This window comes from Amyelois transitella, chromosome 8, assembly GCF_032362555.1.
Source record: "Amyelois transitella isolate CPQ chromosome 8, ilAmyTran1.1, whole genome shotgun sequence".
Lineage (NCBI taxonomy): Eukaryota > Metazoa > Arthropoda > Insecta > Lepidoptera > Pyralidae > Amyelois > Amyelois transitella.
In genome coordinates this window covers 5394990-5415564 of record NC_083511.1, presented here as the reverse complement: position 1 = coordinate 5415564, position 20575 = coordinate 5394990, and the positions used below count along the sequence as shown (strand labels likewise).

General features: G+C 33.1%; 5 protein-coding genes across 5 annotated transcripts; 1 reads left to right on the top strand and 4 right to left on the bottom strand.

Annotated features, from left to right (window-relative positions):
• Positions 1-334: 334 nt before the first annotated feature.
• Positions 335-3752, top strand: LOC106137101 (organic cation transporter protein). The gene is made up of 3 exons (XM_013337867.2): positions 335-880; positions 1436-1843; positions 1960-3752. Exons 1-3 carry the CDS (start codon positions 537-539, stop codon positions 2687-2689), a joined length of 1482 nt encoding a protein of 493 aa, XP_013193321.2. The 5' UTR covers positions 335-536; the 3' UTR covers positions 2690-3752.
• Positions 3720-6896, bottom strand: LOC106137119 (lysocardiolipin acyltransferase 1). Its single transcript, XM_013337885.2, has 7 exons — positions 6802-6896; positions 6362-6468; positions 5954-6239; positions 5544-5740; positions 5089-5267; positions 4749-4852; positions 3720-4669 (listed from the first exon to the last, which is right to left on the bottom strand). Exons 1-7 carry the CDS (start codon positions 6851-6853, stop codon positions 4425-4427), a joined length of 1170 nt encoding a protein of 389 aa, XP_013193339.1. The 5' UTR covers positions 6854-6896; the 3' UTR covers positions 3720-4424.
• A 379-nt stretch (positions 6897-7275) lies between these two features.
• On the bottom strand, positions 7276-9552 carry LOC106137110 (organic cation transporter protein). The gene is made up of 3 exons (XM_013337877.2): positions 9085-9552; positions 8109-8513; positions 7276-8023 (listed from the first exon to the last, which is right to left on the bottom strand). Exons 1-3 carry the CDS (start codon positions 9399-9401, stop codon positions 7306-7308), a joined length of 1440 nt encoding a protein of 479 aa, XP_013193331.2. The 5' UTR covers positions 9402-9552; the 3' UTR covers positions 7276-7305.
• A 127-nt stretch (positions 9553-9679) lies between these two features.
• LOC106135417 (organic cation transporter-like protein) lies at positions 9680-16133 on the bottom strand. Its single transcript, XM_013335710.2, has 4 exons — positions 15799-16133; positions 11602-11947; positions 11109-11516; positions 9680-10735 (listed from the first exon to the last, which is right to left on the bottom strand). Exons 1-4 carry the CDS (start codon positions 15869-15871, stop codon positions 10009-10011), a joined length of 1554 nt encoding a protein of 517 aa, XP_013191164.2. The 5' UTR covers positions 15872-16133; the 3' UTR covers positions 9680-10008.
• Positions 16134-17583: 1450 nt separating this feature from the next.
• LOC106134855 (organic cation transporter protein-like) lies at positions 17584-19677 on the bottom strand (the record flags this gene model as incomplete). The annotated part of the gene is made up of 3 exons (XM_060945386.1): positions 19349-19677; positions 18566-18973; positions 17584-18277 (listed from the first exon to the last, which is right to left on the bottom strand). Coding segments are annotated over exons 1-3 (1332 nt in total), but the record flags the coding sequence as incomplete, so codon positions are not given.
• Between the last annotated feature and the right edge of the window lie 898 nt (positions 19678-20575).

The following is a 20575-nucleotide window of genomic DNA, read 5'->3' as shown; positions in this document are numbered from 1 at the left end:
AATTATTTATCCTTGAGGGCTTCAATGATGCCCAAAATAACTATTACACGCGGACGAAGTCGCGGGCACAGCTAGTACTTTATAAGTAGGAAAATGCACGGAAAAAGATACAGAAAGCCAGTGTCGCCAATAACAACATTATGATAATGTCATACAATGGTACATACCGTAACCATTGCTAAAAATATTATATGACGAATGAAAAGAAAATAAAATAGACACGTGATCATACGTGTGTGAAATATTTCATAATAAATATTGCAGTTTATCTGTTTTAAGGTTTATCAAATAAGTACCAAACCATAAAGATAAATTTACTACTGATGGTTTGTCTAACTCGGCACATTATAATTACCTGATTACCGCATTGTCTTTCATTAAAATTGGCTAGCCTGTGAAACAGTCGTACAAAACGAATACAATTTATTTTAAATTAATAAATCTAGGTACTTTTATATTATTTGATCGTAAGCTAAATCACAATCTGATTAACTACGCAAAAGAAAAAGTGAGTGAGAGAAAGTTATAAAGTCGTTATGACAACCGAAGATGGTATAGAAAAAATTATAGGCCGCTTTGGGAAGTACCAGACATGGATATTGTTTCTGATTTCAATTGGACGTTTACCAACGGAATTTCAGTTGAATATTGTAGTTTTCCTTCTACCAGGAGTTGAATACGAGTGTCAGGATAGTGCTGTGAATATAACCAATCATTGCCCGTGTGAACACCCAAAATATGACCAGAGTACTATAGTTAGTTCAGTTGTGACGGAATGGAATCTTATTTGTGACAGAGTATACCTGGCAAGTTTGGCACAATCCATAATGCAAATTGGAATATTAGCTGGTAGCCTGGTGTTTGGTCAAATCTCGGACAGGTATATTCATTTACATTTAAACACATATATGCATACATACATATTGCTACGTCTTTATTCCTTGCGGGGTAGAATAGCCAACAGTCTTGAAAAGACTGAAAGGCCACGTTCAGCTATATGGCTTTATAATTGAATTGAGATTTAAATTGAAAATTCCTTTGTCGCTTTTTATAGGCATCCGTGGGAAGGATATGGAGTGGTTGTATTTAAAGTGCCGGACACCACACGGCATTATTAATACATATTATATTTATTTAATTACCATAAACGCACCAAAGATATATATTTTTTCATGTCTTATGCTTTCTCGCGTATACATATTGCCCTTAATAATAAAGCCAAATTATAACAGACAATTCAGACATTTATTGTAAAAGTCATTCGGAAAAACTTATTATTTAAATTTACTCGGTCTTCTCTGAATCTCAATTCTATCAGTAAACCATCCAGCTAAACGTTGCCTTCACTTCTTGTGACTATTAGCTCTGTCATTATCGTAAATAATAAATACTATTTCATGTGTGCACTTCATTGGTTTATATTGTTCCTTTACAGATATGGACGTAAACTTGCCGTGCTTCTGTCCCTATTTCTTGAAGCGGCATTCGTCGCAATTTCCGGTTTAGTCCCAGAATTTTGGATGTTTCTGGTCTGTCGCTTTTTAATTGGAACCGCTGTGGGAGGGACAATGTTGTGCGGCTATGTGTTATTTATAGAATTTTGTGGTAAATCATTTAGACCATACGTTATTGGACTACATGAAATATCATTTATTGTGGGATACTTTATATTACCAATCATAGCATTCTATGTAAGAGAATGGAGGACTCTTCAGTTAGTGACTTCGGTTCCCTGGCTTGCAGTCATATCTTATTATTGGCTGATACCTGAGTCTCCTCGTTGGCTGATTACTGTGGGCAAGAAAAATGAAGCCATAACGCTTCTTAAACTAATAGCTAAAAAGTGAGTATAGCATATTTTTGTGTAGTCATTTCATATTTTCAAAATGATTCTTTGAATGAATTTTTTTACATTACTATGTAAATATATCTTTCATTTCAACTTTAAATTGTTTCTAGGAATAACAAGACCACTGAAAACATCGAAAGCATCGTTGAAGAAATGGAAAAAGAAACTATGCGAGAAAGCAAAAAACCAGCTTCATATGTTGACCTATTTAAAACGCCTAAAATCAGATTTTATACTGTAATTACAGCATTCATATGGATGTTTTGTTCGCACACATTTTTTGGCGTCAACCAATACATTGGACGTTTACAAGGGAATATTTACCTGAATGTAATGCTCTCAGCAGTTAGTTTGATCCCTGGATTAATTATTGTAGTATTCGCGACATTGCACTTAAAACGTAAAGTCAGTATTGTAACCAGTTTCAGTATTGCCGGTTTGTCTTTACTTGTTTTTATTTTCATTCCAAATAACATAGAAGCACTTACACTAACTTTTGCCATAATAGGGCTTATAGGCGCTTATACTTCCTTCGTTCAAGTGTATTTGTTCACTTCCGAAGTATTCCCAACTATAATCAGAAACACTGCTTTAGGATTTGCATCCATGTTCGGCAGATTTGGTGGTTTCATAGCACCTTTTGTTGTAAACTTAGGCATAGAGTGGGCCTCCATTTTGATTTTCAGCGGCGTAGCCTTTGCTGCAGCTTCTCTATGTTATTTACTTCCAGAAACAAAAGATATAATATTGCTAAACTCAATTGAACAAACTGAAGGACCGAAGAATGCTATCACAGAAATAAAAAACAATGAAACTAACATTGACAAGACAACTAAGTAAGCATGCGAAATGCACAATGTGAATACCTACGGTTTAAACAAGTTTTATATTTATCTCTGATATCATTTTAATGCAATCTTAGACATAATGTTAATCATAGATTCCGAAGTTCATCAGTAAACGATGATAAAACTCTATTTTGGTTTGACGTAGGCTGTTTACTAAACTTTAAAATCAAAGTATTGTCAATAAATTTGATCCAAGAAAAGTCAAATCATTTTAAATTTTATCGCGCTACTGTAGTAGTACCTACCTGTACCTTTATTTAAAAACTACATTCACCATGTCTTCAGATGATGTCATAGAAACTGCGATAGGGAAATTCGGAAAATACCAATCTTGAATATAGTTTCTCGTGCTTCTAGGACGTTATCCGACAGATTTGCAGTTATGTAATGTGGTATTTGTCATGCCAATTATAAATTACACTTGTTTGGATGAAGGATATGAAAATACGTAAAACAAATGTGTGCCCATGTTCTCACATGGAAATTCAGAAATTTCTTCAGAAATATACAACAAACTTACAAAATAATACTAGAAGACTCTATTACAGACGAAATAGAAACAATTGCAATCGACATGACAGCACTATCCTGTATCTTACATAGAATTGTTCAGAACTTCAAAAATCAGGATGAACACCTTAATAACGTCACTTCTTTGGATGTTTTGTTCTCTTATATTCCACGGAGTTAATCAATATATTGGAGTTTTGCAGGGGAACATTTACCTCAATTTCATGATATCTGCTGGTAGTTAAACAATAACGTTAATATTGATAACATGCTCAATTTCTTAAGAGAAAAGTCAGCTTATTCTTTTGTTTTAATTCAGCAGCAATATCATTTCTCTTACTTGCATTTGGTCTTCAAAACCGACAATCAAAATCATTATTATTTGCTATATTAGGACAAACAGGCGCCTTTGCTGCATTTATATTACTTTATATCTATACTTCAGAATTATTTCCAACTAGTATAAGGAATTCTGCAATGGGGTTTTGTTCAATATTTGGTAGAATAGGAGACTTTGTTGCTCCATTTATAGTAAATGTTCAGACAGATTTCATTTCGATATAAATTTTTAGTGCAGTTGAGATTATTGCAGCTTTGTTAAATACTTTACTTCCAGAGACTAAAAACATCACCCTTTTTAATTATTTCAAACAAATTTAATGTGTGAAATAGTTAATAATGAAGTTTAGATTTTTAATTACATGCTGATAAGAATAACTCTTAGTGCAACTTTTATGCAACATATCTAAATAAACGTTGCAACTTAGTGCAAGTACCTTAGTACTTAAATATTGTTTTGAAGGTAATTTAACAGAAGAAAAGATGTTCAACAAAATACATTTATAATTTATTGTTATATCTTACCCGTTATTCGTTCTTGTTGTCTAATCTTTTAGTCTTACCCATTCTTTCCCTGTTTAATAGTGTGTCTGAGTATAGAAATCATATCCTTTCGACTTACCTGTGTGATCCAGCTCTAGATAGAACAGTTTATCACCATCGTATTATACTTTATATTGTTGCGGTATCCTTGTCCAAGGAGGGATCCTTGGACCACTATGTAAAGCTATATTAAAGGTTCAGAGTATTCATACCTATAATTTATGCTAGTGTATGTTCTTACAAAACTATTTTTATTAACGTTTCTTTGGCGTTGTGGAGAATTCACAAATTTAATATGTTTATTTACAAAATATTAGATTACCTAATTTCCTATATTAAATTTTTAGCTTTTGCAAAAGTTTGCATTGAACATTTTGAAATCCACCAAACTTCCAAGTAACAAATACTAAAGTAAGACTATGATACGTAACCCAAAATTGAAGTATAACACTATTAAATATTCCCCATATAAAAACAATGTCTATTATGGTCCAAAACAGGAAAGCCAGCTTGGCTTTCCGCAAAGATCTTGGTCCTCTTTCTTTGGGAGTTTTATTGGAGACTAAATCCAAAAATTTACCTGGTGACATATAAAAAGATGGTTAAATAATTTGATTAAATAAGAATTTTATTTTCAAAACAATATTTTTTTTACTAACCATTTTTATGGAAGTTTTTGAGGCTTATTTCTTTCTCACTCCATCTATTATTGAGCCATGTTTTTAATGCTAAATCATCTTCAGGCAGTTGTTCAATGGAATATCTGAAATATAATAGAAGATAAGATATAAATACACATATATTATAGAATGAATTAAATGATATTAATGGTTAAAGATATAGATGTGATTGGTGAATATCTATGCTTGTATCTAAAGATAAATCAAATACGCAGTCGATAGTGTTCAAAAATGTACACAATATTTCCCAGTCATCGAACTAAAAATTATAATGTTATTAGCGAAAATTTATTGAGAAAAAAATTGCACAGTAGCTTACTTTTTAAAATAAAAATAAACATGTTTGGGGATGCAGCCACGCAATAAATCGGCTTCTGTTTGGGCCGGCGTGTCATATGCAACTGTGACGTCATACACAGAGTTCAATCCGGAGCCCCGGAGAGCTGAGCACAGTGCGACCCACCCGGTAGTGCGTGGATGGAGCACGTATTCTAATTTCTGTAATAAATAAAATAGTTTTAGGAAGCCTATTTGATCGCTCATATATTTGTGCTAGCATTTAAGAAATTTAATTAGGTAAGTGCGATTACAATTTGGTTCATTATAGTCAAATTGATTTTGGTTTTTATGGTGTTTTCTTATATGAAAGAGTCTTATGTGACCATTGCAGTAAATTATTTGCTACTGATCTTATTAAAATTACTGTCCTAAAAGTGAAAGAGAAGTTAACATACAAAAAGATGAAATATTATCTTAAAGTGTTCATATTCTTACTGGTAAATTATTTGCAGCCGCAAACTTGTCGCTGCGGCGTTTATTGTCCTCACTTAAATCTGTACCTTCTGGGAAAAGCACCAGTCTGCATGGGTACTTTAACTTTTTGTAATATTCGACAAATTGCAACATGTTTAACTGGTCCTCCCGCCAATCCCGTTTCACGTACAAGAAGAAATTCAGTTGCATGATCCAACCTGCAATGAATAATGACAGAGCAATCAACGTTTTTGCACCGTAACGCAACTTTCTCATTATGGCTATAGTCGCTATGTCCCACTTTGATTGATATTATTGGCATAATATTAGACGAAGTGGGGCAAATGAAACTTATTTGACGTAATAGTATCTAAATGACTGGGTTGTTTTGTCAACCAGGCAGCCTATCAAAATTTATGTTTTCTACTTACCCATCGCTGGTACATTTTTTAGCTCATCTTTCAAAACAAATTTAATTTTTGATATCCCTCCAGAAATTCTGTCGAATATATCTCGACTATTTTTAAATTTATCAGGCGGTTCCTTACAAATACAGACTTCTCCAGTGGGATCATGAGTGGCGTGATATAGCCCGATCCATACGTAATTCCAGTCGACCCTGGTCCTGTGGTTCATTACTATGATGGTGTTCTCATCTGGATCTACGTAATCTCCAAAATGATGTAAGTGAGTTTTAAAGAAACACTGAAATAGAGCCTGTAAATCAATGATACGGATATTATGAGAGTTATATCTTTGCTTAAGGCTTTATTTTATTATGCTTTGGTTCTACAAGTGGCAGCTTAATCTTATGATTTTCTATAGTAGGTATTGCTTACCACTGGATATAATTCCCATAGTGCAAATAGTGCGTCTACAACTTTTCTGTACAGTTTATGATTGATAAACATTATATACATTACAGGGCAATAAAGCATATAAAATCCTGAAATGATAATAGTTTTAGAATAGGAAATAATTTTATCTTAAGACGCTTACAAAATCTTACCAGTCTATAAAAAAATTTACATGTCATATATAAGATATATTATGCAATTAAATTATTATTATTAAAAATATATATACAAGATTAGATTTCAAACCATATGCATGACATGTCATTTACCCTTAACGTTTTTCTATATCATGTGAACTATTTCTACAAATAAAATATCAGACAAAATAAATCATGACAAGGCAATATTTTAAAGAATAGTTTCAATCTTTAAACCTATATTTTGCACAATTTCACTTAACTCAGGTATTAGGAATCTCTTACCCGCTATAATTGTAAAGTACCACGCGAAACAGAGCAAGAGCCCCGCCGCCATGACGACGCGGACTCGAACTGATGGGGAAGGTAAAGAAGCCTTAGCAAAGGCTCCGGCTTAGAACCCTTACATGACCCACTAAACCATTTTACCTAACATAACACTTTTTTTAAATTAATCACACTTTTGAAATTATAACACAAGAGGTTAAAAACAAATAATATATTGACTTTTCTAGCTACATTTACAATGTTCTGCTTCTGAGCTAAAAGGCCGCAAGAAGTTCTTCAGTTTTGTCAAAAAAGATGTTTTTTTATAAATAGCTGTAATCGATTTAATCTCCTTTTCTACTCTAAATGTTTATAAGAATACTGTTTGGTAAAGTTTGGTAAAGTAAGTATCGGCATATCGAAACAAACAAAAACTGTCAATCTGTGTGATTTTCATAGCAAAGTTATAGGTAGATAATAGGTAATTATGTATATTTTTTTACATCTTACAACATTATTTATCTAAGTTATTCCAATAGATTCATTTGTTTCTGGTCTTCTTGTTGGTCTTGCACCCAATGCTTCGCCTTCTTCTATTGTCAACATCATTTCACAGCCCTTTGTTTCTGGCAATAATAAGCCAAGCGCTGCAGCTACTAAGGGCATGATTCCAAATGCGACAGGAGCACACCATTCCCCGAACTCTCCGAAATCCGCAACAAAAGGCGCTAACATTGAGCCCACACGTGCCATCATTGAACATATACCGATTGCAGCGTTGTGAACTACTGTGGGAAACATTTCCGAACAATACAAATATCCGATTATAAAAACTATTTGTGTAAATAAAAGACCAAGACAGCCAAAGCCAACAGACACGTGGCCATCGGGAATGACGGCTATAACCAATAGGCAGACACCACTGAGCACATGAGTAATTACAAGTGACGTCCTTCTGTTCATAAATTTCATCATAGGTATAACAATAAAACAGCCCATGAATATGACAGCCCCACTAGCGATCACATTGATATAAACATCTCCAGCCAAGTGACTGATATAGTAGGTGACACCGTACAGGCAGTAGCTACAAACCAGCCAAGTAAAAGACATGACCAATATGTTCCTCCTTAAATTTGGTGTTCTAAATAAATCGATAAATGTTCCACGCTTTTGTCTAATGTGTTCAAGCTGATATAATTCAATCTTCTGTGCAATATCACCGGTAGGTAAATTATTACTGCAACAAGAGAAAAAGAAAACAACAAATGATGAATTTATCATAAAATAGCAGATATGTAACAAATCAAAGTAGATATACGCACATTTTTGCGACATGTTCCAATAGTTGTATAGCTCTCACCGTTTTATTTTTTACTAATAACCATCTAGGAGATTCTGGTAATAGACAAATATATACTAGTAAAATAATATTTACTGCAGATATACTTAATTGAAGAATCACATAATCTCGAATGAAATATCCAAATAAAGCTAAGAGCATGTATCCGACGGTGAACGGCACATGGTATAACGCAGCCACCGTATCTCGGCATTTGCCCACGTATTCCATCACAAGGACGAATCCCACTACCATGAGGCCACCTACGGAGATACCCAAAAACATCCGAGCGACGGTGAAACTCCAGTAATTGGGGAGAAAACTTGTCATGATCCCGCTGAATACTTCCAATATGACGGAGATTATTAAGGTTGGACGTCTGCCGTACCTGTAATTGTGATTGATCGCAATTATCATTTATTTGAACAATCATAATTATAAGCTTGGATAACCATAGAAAACCTTATGAAACCTATAATTTTTAGGCAAAATAACATTTCCCTTTTTTAAGTAATAGACAGATTAAGGTAGTCGAAGTTCACCTTTGATTGCACATCATAAAGCCATAGAGCTGAACGTGGCCTTTCAGTCTTTTCGCGGCTGTTGGCTCTGTGCGCCCCACAAGGGATATAGACGTGACAAAATATATGTATGTATGTCCGGCTACACGTGACTTGCATTTATGGAAAGAACCACATAATGTCACTATTAACGCAATTTTACAGCCATTATGATTCAGTTATTCTATCTGGACTGCAGTAAATATAAGTACTACAGTCAAGCTGCATCAACCGATATTTTAGCTCATGTTTGAGATTTTCCGAAGCCTACATCCTAAATAATTTGTAGCTTGTATTGTATAGGACCAATAAGTTGAAATTAAGAAACAAATTAAGAGAAATCTTAATTTTCCTTTTTTAGATTTTTGTGCTTTATCTTTGAAGGAAAATTGTACCAACTTGTCTGATGCAATTCCGAATAACAAACTTCCGCTTAGCACACCAAACTGGAAGGCCATTTGAGTCAAATCTTTTAACCAAGCTCGTCCACAAATGAGGTTCCACTCTGTCACAATGGTTCTCATATACTGGGTCCTATCATACACTGGATCATCACAACAAGTCTTATTGTTGGGACACAGGTACACGGGAGGCGGTGCCAAAAATATTATAGACATTTGGTGAAACGCCGCTCCAAACTTGTTCGGAAATATTAGGATGCATAGCCAAAGGTGATACTTTCCAAAATTTCCAATCAGATCGTTTATTATCGCCATTTGAATCCATTTAAATTTTAAAAAATAAATGTAAAATATGGCACATATAAAAAAACTATGTTTACAATGAATCTAGTAGGCGTAAAGATTGCAGAATATTGTCATTGGAGAAAAATTCATCACATGATGAACATAACATACATACACATGAACAACTTATTTTATAAAATTTGATAAACTACTTTTTTTAATATGAGACAATATGCACTTTCAATAATACGTGTATGACCTATGACATGTTGGGATAGAAAGACATAAAAATAATTATACTAAATAGGTGAGTTTCAAGGTATTTACTTCGTATATATGTTTTTTCATCGTAATATTTTGAATAATAAACATCTGACATAAATGATATACATACATATATCATACATTGAATTAAATAAAACAATACATAGTTATTACAGATTAAGTTTCATAAAATTAATGATAGTGGCGCTAATAAAAAATTATCTTCACCAGTTCAAAGTTTGTAATAATACCTTAACAAAACAGTTTTGTCGATCATTAAAAAACATGTATTTTTAGTAATATGTATCTATATGTACAAATTTCGTTACTTAACATTACGTTAAAGTACTTTTTTTCCTTTTATTGCTGATTTTTAATATCGTTCTTTACTTTTTGTATCATTCGTTTCTAGTGTTTCACTTTTTTTTCCAAAGTTCTCGCCTTCCTCTATAGTTGTCATTAATTCACAGCCTTTTGTTTCTGGCATTAAGAAAGAGATACCACATGCCATAAGCGGAAGCATGGCGAACAATAATGGTGGCAACCATGGTGCTACTGCTCCCGTGTCTATGACAAAAGGAGCTATCATTGATCCTACTCTAGCCATCATAGATGAGCAGCCAAGAGCGGCATTACGTACTACAGTTGGAAATAATTCCGAACAATAAAGATAAACTACAACAAATACAATAAAACTAGTAACTACACCTACAATCGCGCATGCTATCGACCAAACACCTTCTGGTATCACGGTCAACATTAGAAGGCATACACCACATATAAAATTGAATACTATTAGAATAGTCTTTCTACCCATTACTCTTAACAATGGGATGGAAAGTAGTGTGCCAAAAAATGAGAAGCAAGCACTAGCTGCTACATTAACAAATACGTTGCCACTTAATTGTCCGACATATTGTGACACGCCATAGAAACAGTAGCTACATGTCAGCCAATTGAACGCCATACAAATTGTATTCTTCCGCAAATTAGGTGTTCGTACTAAATCCAGTATATTCCCCTTCCGTAGATCTGACTTTTTAAGTGCTGCTTGATATGATTCGACATCTGATTGTATATTCTCAGTTGGACGACCATTTCTGCAAAAACATTATGTATGTTATGTAAAATGTATGAAATCCTCTTATTATTTTTACTACCCGAAGATAAGTTTAATTACTAGTCACATGTTGTGTATGTGCAGTTAACAAAATAAGTATTATATATGAATATCTTTGTCATGTTAAAATTTCATCATAGTGTGATACATTTGTTTGTGATATGTTTGTTTAAGGATCAACACAGCCTCCTTAATACTATCCAGGCCTACTTTTAACACTTGGCACGAACAAACATTACAGCATTCCTTACATATTATAAATGTTGTAGTTTTAAAGCCATATTATCTGAACATTTTTTCAATTTCTATTTGCTTGTAACAAGAAATAAAATTTAATAAGGAAAACTACTCACACTTTAGCGACACGTTTCAAGATTGTAACAGCATCATCTGTTCTCTTTACCGCTATTAACCATCTTGGTGTGTCAGGGACAAAAATGAAATATGTAAGCAATAAAACAGTTGGTATAGAAATCGACAATTGAAAATCTCTGAAGTCTCTGAAGAAATAGGCAAAAACGGGCAATGTCAAATGGCCTAAATTGAAAGGTGTCTGATACATGGCAGACACCACCTCTCTATATTGAGTTCCAACAAATTCCATGACAATGACGAAGCCGGTGACCATCGTGCCTCCGACTGACATGCCGACTAAGAAGCGTATGAAGGCGAATGTCCAATATTCTTTGATGAATCCGGCTGTTATGCCCATTGACACCTGCAGCACCACAGCTGCAAGTAATGGATTCTTTCTTCCAAACCTGAAATTGCCAACATCAGTATAATGTGAAAAAGAGTCAATATTTATGTCAACTTGAAAACCAAAACAATTTCATATTTTGTTACCTATCAGCAGCCATTCCGAATAACACACTACCAAACAATGTTCCCAATTGGAATAATGTTTGAGAAAAACTGGCCATCCACTTTCTTCCACATATCAAATCCCATTCTGAAGTTATGGTGGATGTAAATACTGACGTATCATACTCGGGATTTGCGCAAGGGCATGTGTCGTTTGTTTTCGTATCATTGCAGAAATATGACACTTTCGGAGATAGAAATATTATCGCCATTTGATGGTAAGCTACAGGAAACTTGGATAAGAATATAAGTCCACAAAGCCATAGTTGATATTTTCCAAAAGATCCAGTTATTCTTTGAATCACATCTTTATCCGGAGCTTTCACTCCTGAAATATTAAAAAATAGTTACCGGATATTGCTCATAACGAAAAATCATTTTATGATATGATATAATTTGATAAGGTCAGTGTAAATGGCCAAACTGTCCCATTCACTGATATGAACACGATACTAGAATGAACCATGCCATTCCATTTAAAAGTTCATCACTATCATTTGAGAATTTATATTTTAAGTACTTTTGACATATTTATTTTACAATTAGTAGTACAAAGAAATGTACGTAATTTCTTTAATCATCAAAATAACCACGTTGGTCAAGTAGCAAAAAAGACAAAGTGTACGTCAGCTACTTTTTTATCTGTACCGATATTTTTTAAAGTTAATCAAGGGAAACGCTTAGGATTTTTGATGCACTGTGACTTGCCACCTATCAACTAACTACCTTTTTCGAGTTCTTCACCGCCATGGATAAAGACGTGATATTATATACATCTCTTTGAAATTGATCAGTTTCGTTAAGTAAAATATTTTTTAAGTTTGCCTATTTAAATCTCATTAATACCATCACCACTACAAAATTGTCATTCATTAAGTTGTGGTAATGTGGTATGCATTATATAATTATAACTCTTGAAGCAGTCCTATAATTTTTTACTATTGACAACATTTGAATAGAGGATTAAAATACTTAATGGTGACTATATTGCGTGACGGCGACCAGCCGAGATTACAAACAGACAGACATGAAAGAAGTCAAAGAGAATTTAGTATTTTTCAAATTTGGAGGAATGAAAAAGGTTATTTTGCGATCCACCTGGGCCATGTTAGTGGATTTAAAATTTTAGTTTTAGTGGATTTTTAAAATATTACATCGTTGGCTACCTACCCTACAATAGAAGATAGGTATGTTGATCAGCGATGCACTGAGTTTTGAGTACCTACACTTAATATTGTAGTGAAAATTTGGCCCACAATTCCACATTCACTGCAAATATGAACGCAAATGTCAACATTTTAACTCAAAATAGATATTAAGTGGTCTTGCCTTTGATACTTGCATTGGAGGCCAAATAGCTGACATTGTATACTTGAAGCATTACAAAATAGTACATAATAAGGAAAGTACTGGGACGATAACTTGTATTTGTAAAGTTACTTAGAATTCATTATTCTTAGATTTAATAATTTACTTCTACCTGGTACATCACTACCACTACATATTATAAAGTCCCCTTGTTTTCCCTGTCTGTATGTATGCGGTAATCTCGTAAAGTTGTGCACGGATTTTGTTCCTGTTTAAAATGTTGTAAAGTGGGTTTTCTGCGGAAGACAATATATAAATGCTACCCGTCCGAAGAGGGGGTGACGGGCGCTAGTAAAGTTTAGGCAGAAGTAAAGTTATGGATTGGATGTAGAAACTTCCGAAAACTCCAGTCAGCCAATTTAACAGTCACTTGTTTTTGTTTTGTCCGCATGATACAGATTATATTAACACATAACCATCGGAAACATTTTGCAAAAAATACAAATAATGAAATATAATATATAATTAGAACTTAATTTCATCGCGGCAAAAACTATAGTTCCTATGGGATTTGCTAAAAACCTGTATTCTTATGTAGATGGCGCGGGCGTAAGCTAAAATATAATAAAACTTTAAACCTGACTGTACCAAAGGTATTACTTATATCTGAATAAAAGTCAGCATCAAATTCCGAATCGATGTAAAAGGAGTTTACAGACTGACAATAGCTGGGGCATTATATTTTTTATGTGAACACCAAAATACTGTATAGGTACATAATAATATTTATTTTGCTCGGGAAAGAAGCAAAGTCAATATTACCCATATTTGTCACAGTTCCTTTTTTCACTTGTGTATATTATATTAATTACTACGTCAAATAATTTGTTGATGGCTGAATGGCGAGACGAAGAACTAAGTATAAACAACAACAGTTCCGATACAGTTGTTACAATTAAAACGTTGCGATAACCGTACACTGTCCAAGTGCGAAGTCCATTTAAAATAAGTTAAGCGTAAGTAATTATCTTAATTTTCGGGTTTTAATGTATAAATACTTTAATTATTACTAAATTATCGATGTCGACACGAAGCAATTAAATTTCGCCTTAACAATATGCCATAAACATCTTAAAGACAATGAGGGGAACGTACGCATTCTTTTAAAGCCTATTTTCTTGATTGAATTTAAACCTGATTAAATCATAAATAATTTTTCATTGTATTCATAATTATCTTTAAAAATATTCATTAACTTTTTAACATATTTATGTGTTCACATTGATTTATTTATCTTTTTTAGCTATTATTCTGTGTTACAGAAATATAAATATTATCTTAATCGATCACATACGCAACTTTAATTTGTTTAAAATTATTCAACATTAGGTAGACAAACATATGAAAAAACATTGATATGATCACACACGTATCTCAGTGAATTATGTTATGATACTTATCATATATTTTTTTCTAAATTTTATTAATCGGAAGCAAGTCATAATTTCACATAACGATAAGAGACAAGTTGATGTTTTCTGTTTTGTCAGTTATTCACGTTTCTTATCAATGTCACAATATCTACTATGTTTGTATGCTTCATTGATATTTTTATAAATAGGTTCTACTTTATAGTATATTGTGTGCTAAATAGGTATAAAAAAATTAAATTTATCCTTAAATTACGAAGAGAATCTTCATCTTCTATATATAAACATTGAAAAAGTCAATTCTAGTCAGAACATTCAAATATCTAGAACATAAAAACCGGAAAGTTCCGTTTAAGTGTTCACTTATATACGATTACTCCGAAATTGTTATATCTGTACCTTTTAATATATCTACTACCAAGAAACTTCAATTAACTTTTCCTTAGAGAATTTACAAAGAAACAAACAAAAATTCTATTCAGTCACTTAATTTGGAATGCGGTAGTATCTATTTAGTTTCTGCGTTGACCTTTAACGTACGAAAACTACATGCACACATTTTAGATAATAATAATTTAGATTTATGCTTTATATGTAAACAACAAAGCATTTCTTTATAATTGATTTTTTAGTTAGTTATATTATAGTTAACGATTGTTTAAGATATTAAACCGTGTTATTTTTTTTACCAATTAGTGTTGATCTTGATCACATAACATGTTCTACAAAAAATGTGTCTTGGAGCGAAAATTTATCGTCGATAAATTTCAGGACTTCTCTTAACACTTGGAATTGATTCACGTGATTCTCCCGCATTTGTGTCAAAGACAAGGCAGCAACAGGTTTATCAAGCATGTAAAGGTCGATGAATTCGTTACGTTCAGGTTTTGCACTTTTCCTGACAATGGCTTTAGATGCTTATAAGGACTTAGGTTATCAGAACAAAGGAGTAATTATTTTGATATAATATAAAACGTATATATAAATATAATCTCGTCTTTATCCCTTACAGGGTAGACAGAGCCTAAAGTCTTTGAGTTGAAGAACTTTTTGTCACTTAACTTAAACTTTTTATCCGACTGTACTAGCCAGCTTGAAATTTTTTTAACAACGTCAATTTGGACGCAATGCATGTCAGAATAACTTTTGTCCGAGTCGTTAGCAACTTCTTAAAACATTGAGGTAGAATTATATATTATTTTTGATTTGCCCAATTGATACTTTTATGTTATGACACAAACGTAGGTACTTCTTGAATGAAAATGTGCACATAAAGTATACTTTGAGTTCAGTTATCACATTTAAAGTAACTTCTAGTACCTTATTAGTTACCTTTAACTTTGTTGTTATCATCACACTATGACAATTTGACAAACTGACCAAGGTTAACTGTTTGCTAAATCGGGGTCAACTGTGTTCGTCGTAACTTTCACTAACTTACCTTTCTGTGTGTTACTCTCCATTTCCATATCGGATTTATTATATATTATATATTGGCCACTCGAGTTTATCATACACTATCGCAGCCTCCTATGGTGGTAACTATACGTTATTCCACCAAGGCATGCAGTGACAAACTGTTCTGCGAATAACACGCTGCTGCGCTTACGCCGCTCTCTTTGAGTTAACTACACGCTATTTGCACATCAATTTATTGTACACATTAATACTAAAATTGCCTGTAAGTATCTTATTTGATCGGCTATTCCAGCATAAGTGAGCCGTATTATGGTTTATCTTGTTTTCTCTTTACCGAACAATATTGACATTTTTACAAATATTTATTACTATATCGGGCACCGATGCAAGTATCTACGATCTCACTGGACTTACTCAAAGAAATACTTCTGTTTGTTTGAGTAAGTCCAGTATTAATTACGACATAAGTAAAAAATAATTAAGTGATTGCCAAACATTTTTTTTTATTGTAAAACACAAATTGATCAGTAGGTTGTCGGTGGTTGTGCGGTTAATGGATACCTTAACCGATTTGAAAAAATATGATAAACATAAACCACCGACTATTTTTGCTTGTTTTTTTCCATATGCATTATACGAGTAAAGAGGTGTTGTGAACGATTTATGATTAGATAATAAATATTTATCTTATTTTGAGTACCTAGTCAAATTGTTCAATTGATGTGACATGAGGCTTACTAACACTGCTACATAAAGGTAGGTATAAAAGTACCTACTTATCTCACAGATAAATTACATACTTTCACTATTTCCGCCGAATGGGGTTGGTCAGACATAATCCTTTTTATGCCAGCTCAGCATTTTTTATATATTTTAAATATTATGTAATATAGAATAGACCCTAATTATAGATAAGTAGATAGTTAAAACTGAGGTTTGGTCGGACAAGAAATGTGGTATAACCTCTTATTACACAGATAATTGAGTGATGACGATTCTTTTTGACGACAATAACATCACTAAATTGAATAATATTATGCGTAGGTATTATACTCTTTTTATCCCGCATAAATCCAAAACTGTATACTTATGGCTATTATGTACCTATTAATCATAAGTAAATTAAAACAAATAAATAAAATGGGCGTATTTTTAAAGACTAATCTGTATTCAATATCATAGGTAGATTTTTGAGATCTCAATTGATATGGTGGTAATTTTTAATGAGATAGGTATACTATTAGAAAGATTAAGTTTAAGTTCTTTTAATCGTTATAGTAAATCGTGGACATTTCTTAGCACATCCACTTACTTAGTAATTATAATCTTCTTGTATCTAATTAGGCAGTGGGATTGTTAGTTATCTTAAACAAAAAAAAATTAAATCACGACGATTTATGTCAATCAATTCAGGCCTACGTGATAAACAGAATATATGATCCAGTTTATAAATGAATAACTTTTATTTATTTACTTATCTGGTTTGATGAAGCTGTAAATATAATAAAAAGATAAAATCAGTGTTTCTATGATTTAAATTTATTTTTATTGTATTTACATAATACATTTACTTATGTTGTTTGCCAGATACATACATACATACGTACATAAAATCACGCCACTTTTCCGGAGAGATAGGCAGAGACTACCTCTTTCCACTTGCCACGATCTCTGCATACTTCCTTCGCTTCATCTTGACCTGACCTTTTGCCAAATACAACATAAGTATATTATATTTAAATTAAATTTTAAAATTGTATCTAAGGAAATTTAAAAAATAACCCTATCTTTTCATGTTAAAATTTTTGTTAGAACTCGATTTTACTTGTTTACCAAACTTTTCACCTTCTTCCAATGTAGTCATTAACTCACGACCTTTTGTTTCTGGTAATAGGAACGTAACAAACCCACATATGAGAGGTAAAATAGCAAACAAGATAGGCGGAAGCCATACCGCTGTTTGTCCCATATCTATGACAAACGGAGCTACCATTGAGCCCACTCGAGCCGTCATAGAAGAAAAACCTAGCGCGGCACTTCGTACAACCGTCGGGAATAATTCCGTACAGTATAAATACACCACCAATAATACGATGAAACTAGTGACCACTCCCGTACTCGCAAAAAACAAAGAGCAGCCTCCTTCAGGCATAAAAGCTAGCATTATAAGACAAACTGCGCACATGAAGTGTGATACAACAACGATAGGTTTTCTCCCAAAAATACGCATCAAAGGTATTGATACCAAACTACCTAGCAGCGCCATAAGAGCACTAACAGCCACGTTTAGAAATATATTGCCGCTCAGTTGACTGACATATTGTGACACACCATAAAAGCAATAACTGCACGTCAACCAATTAAAGGCCATCACTAAATTGTTTTTTCTTATATTTGGAGTCCGAAACAGATCCAACAAGTTCCCCTTTCCGGTTTCAGGTTTATCAGCCCAAGCGATAGCATTCATGTCAGATCGAATATTTTCTGTAGGTAGACCGTTTCTGTAAAAAAAAAAAGAATTGTTTATTTTTCGAAATGTTATATTAATTTATTTATAGATGCACAAGAAATGTCTTTATTTACTGAGTCAGTTCTTTAATCTCTCAAATTTGAAATAAGATATTGAGAAATTGTCAAATATTCTATGAATGTAGGTATGTAGCTAACATTGCTTTCAATTAATATTCAAAGAAACCATCTATGTATCTGTTCATAATAAAGTTAAATATATTTAGATATCTAATACCTTCATACTAAACAGTTCCAATTTAAATGCTTTGCTTACATACATTTTAGCAATACGTTCCAAAATAACCACTGATTCTTCAGTTTTTCCCGTGGCGATTAACCATCTCGGCGTTTCAGGCACGAGAAAGAAGTAAGATAGCAAAATCACTGTCGGCAGAGATATCGCCAGTTGAAAATCTCGGAAATTTCTGAAATAGTAACTAAAAACTGGCAGTAGCAAATGTCCCATATTAAAAGGTATTTGGTACAGAGCTGACATCACATCACGGTATTCTGTACCGACGAACTCCATACAAATCACAAAACCGATGACCATGGTGCCTCCGATTGAGGACCCCAGTACGAAGCGGGTGAAGACGAATGTCCAAATATCAGAAATGTATGCGGCTAATATCCCTGTAGTTGTTTGAATGATTATAGCCACAATCAATGGTCCTTTTCTGCCGAATCTGAAAATTGATGATGTAAATAGGCAAAACCTAAAGGATCCTATGATACATTTCTTTAAAAGAGAGATTTATGTAATGATTGAACTTTAATTCAATTTCACACTTAAATACATTAGGAGGTTAAATTTTCTGATTTTAATCGTAAAACATATATTTCATACATCAAATTTTTTTCACCCAAGTTACAGAAAAAAAAACTATTTTAACATTTTCAGTACTTCTAAGTGTGTAAATATTGAGAAAGCAGAATATGGGATTATTCTTCTAATGAAAATCGATTTAGCAGTACTTCTAAACATTTTAACTCAACATTTTACTATATTAGAAAAATATTTAAAAAAATCCTGTTTAAACAAATTAAATGATGATTTTTACCTATCTGATGCCATCCCAAATAATATACTCCCTAGTAATGTGCCCAACTGAAAAAATGTTTGCGTAAAACTGGCCATCCACCTTCTGTTACATATCAAATTCCATTCTGATATTATTGTAAGTTCAAATATAGAAGAATCATATACTGGATTCAAGCATGGGCATGTATTTTTCATTTTTGTATTGAGGCATTGATAAGGCGTAGATGGCGCTAAAAAAATTATCGCCATTTGGTGAAATGCTATTGGAAAACTTGTCAAAAAGACCAGTAAACATAATGCAATTTGATATTTGCCTACGGCTCCTATTTGTTTCTCAATTACGTCAGCTTGTGGGCCTGAAAATAATCATATTCAGTTTATGTATCTATTTTTACTCAGTAGTTAGGGAAAGTCTTCAGTGAACGAGGGATTACATACTCTTTGCTACGATGCTACGGTAAAAAAAGTGCTACGACGCTTCAGCTACAGAAACTGCTACGACGCTATGGTTACTAAAGACTGCTACGACACTACGGCTACAAAAACTACAACGATACTACAGCTACGACAAACTGCTACATTGCGGCTACGGCAAAAAGTAATTTGCATGATTACTTTTCGATCATCGGTTTCGCCATTTACCTTACCATTTCGTGTTTGCTTAGTATGATTTTCCATTCGGTATTTTTAATGTAAATTATAATTTGCGATTGCAAGAGGCCATAGCCGCTACTACTAAAGATACATTGAAATTATTTTATGCTCAACATTAATAATTTCCGTGTCCGGTATCGGTCAGGTTTCCCTCGGTACTAGCCCAGTGTCAAACAAGGACAAACTATCTAGCACTGTTACATATTGCACTATTATGTTTTCTGCGACAATTACTTATATCATTTTATTGAACTCTTAGGTGCTCTTCATATAAAAGTCGACAATCCGAATTATTTGATTTAAAGACAATCGACAGGCCTTTAAATTATATAATTCGTATTATAACATACCCACACATCAACATTTATATGCATCCATATCTAACCATCCATTTAATAAGCGATATCTATACTGTACTGTAGGTACATGAAAAATATTCTAAATAAATTCATATGGGGGATCTACAAAAGATCTATATAAAATGTGATTTTTAGAATTTCTGTCTGTTTGTCTATATCTATGTTTGTGCTGGTATAAGGCGAAAACTGTTGCTCCGATTAGACTGACTGCTTTTCTCTGATGCGTTAGGCTT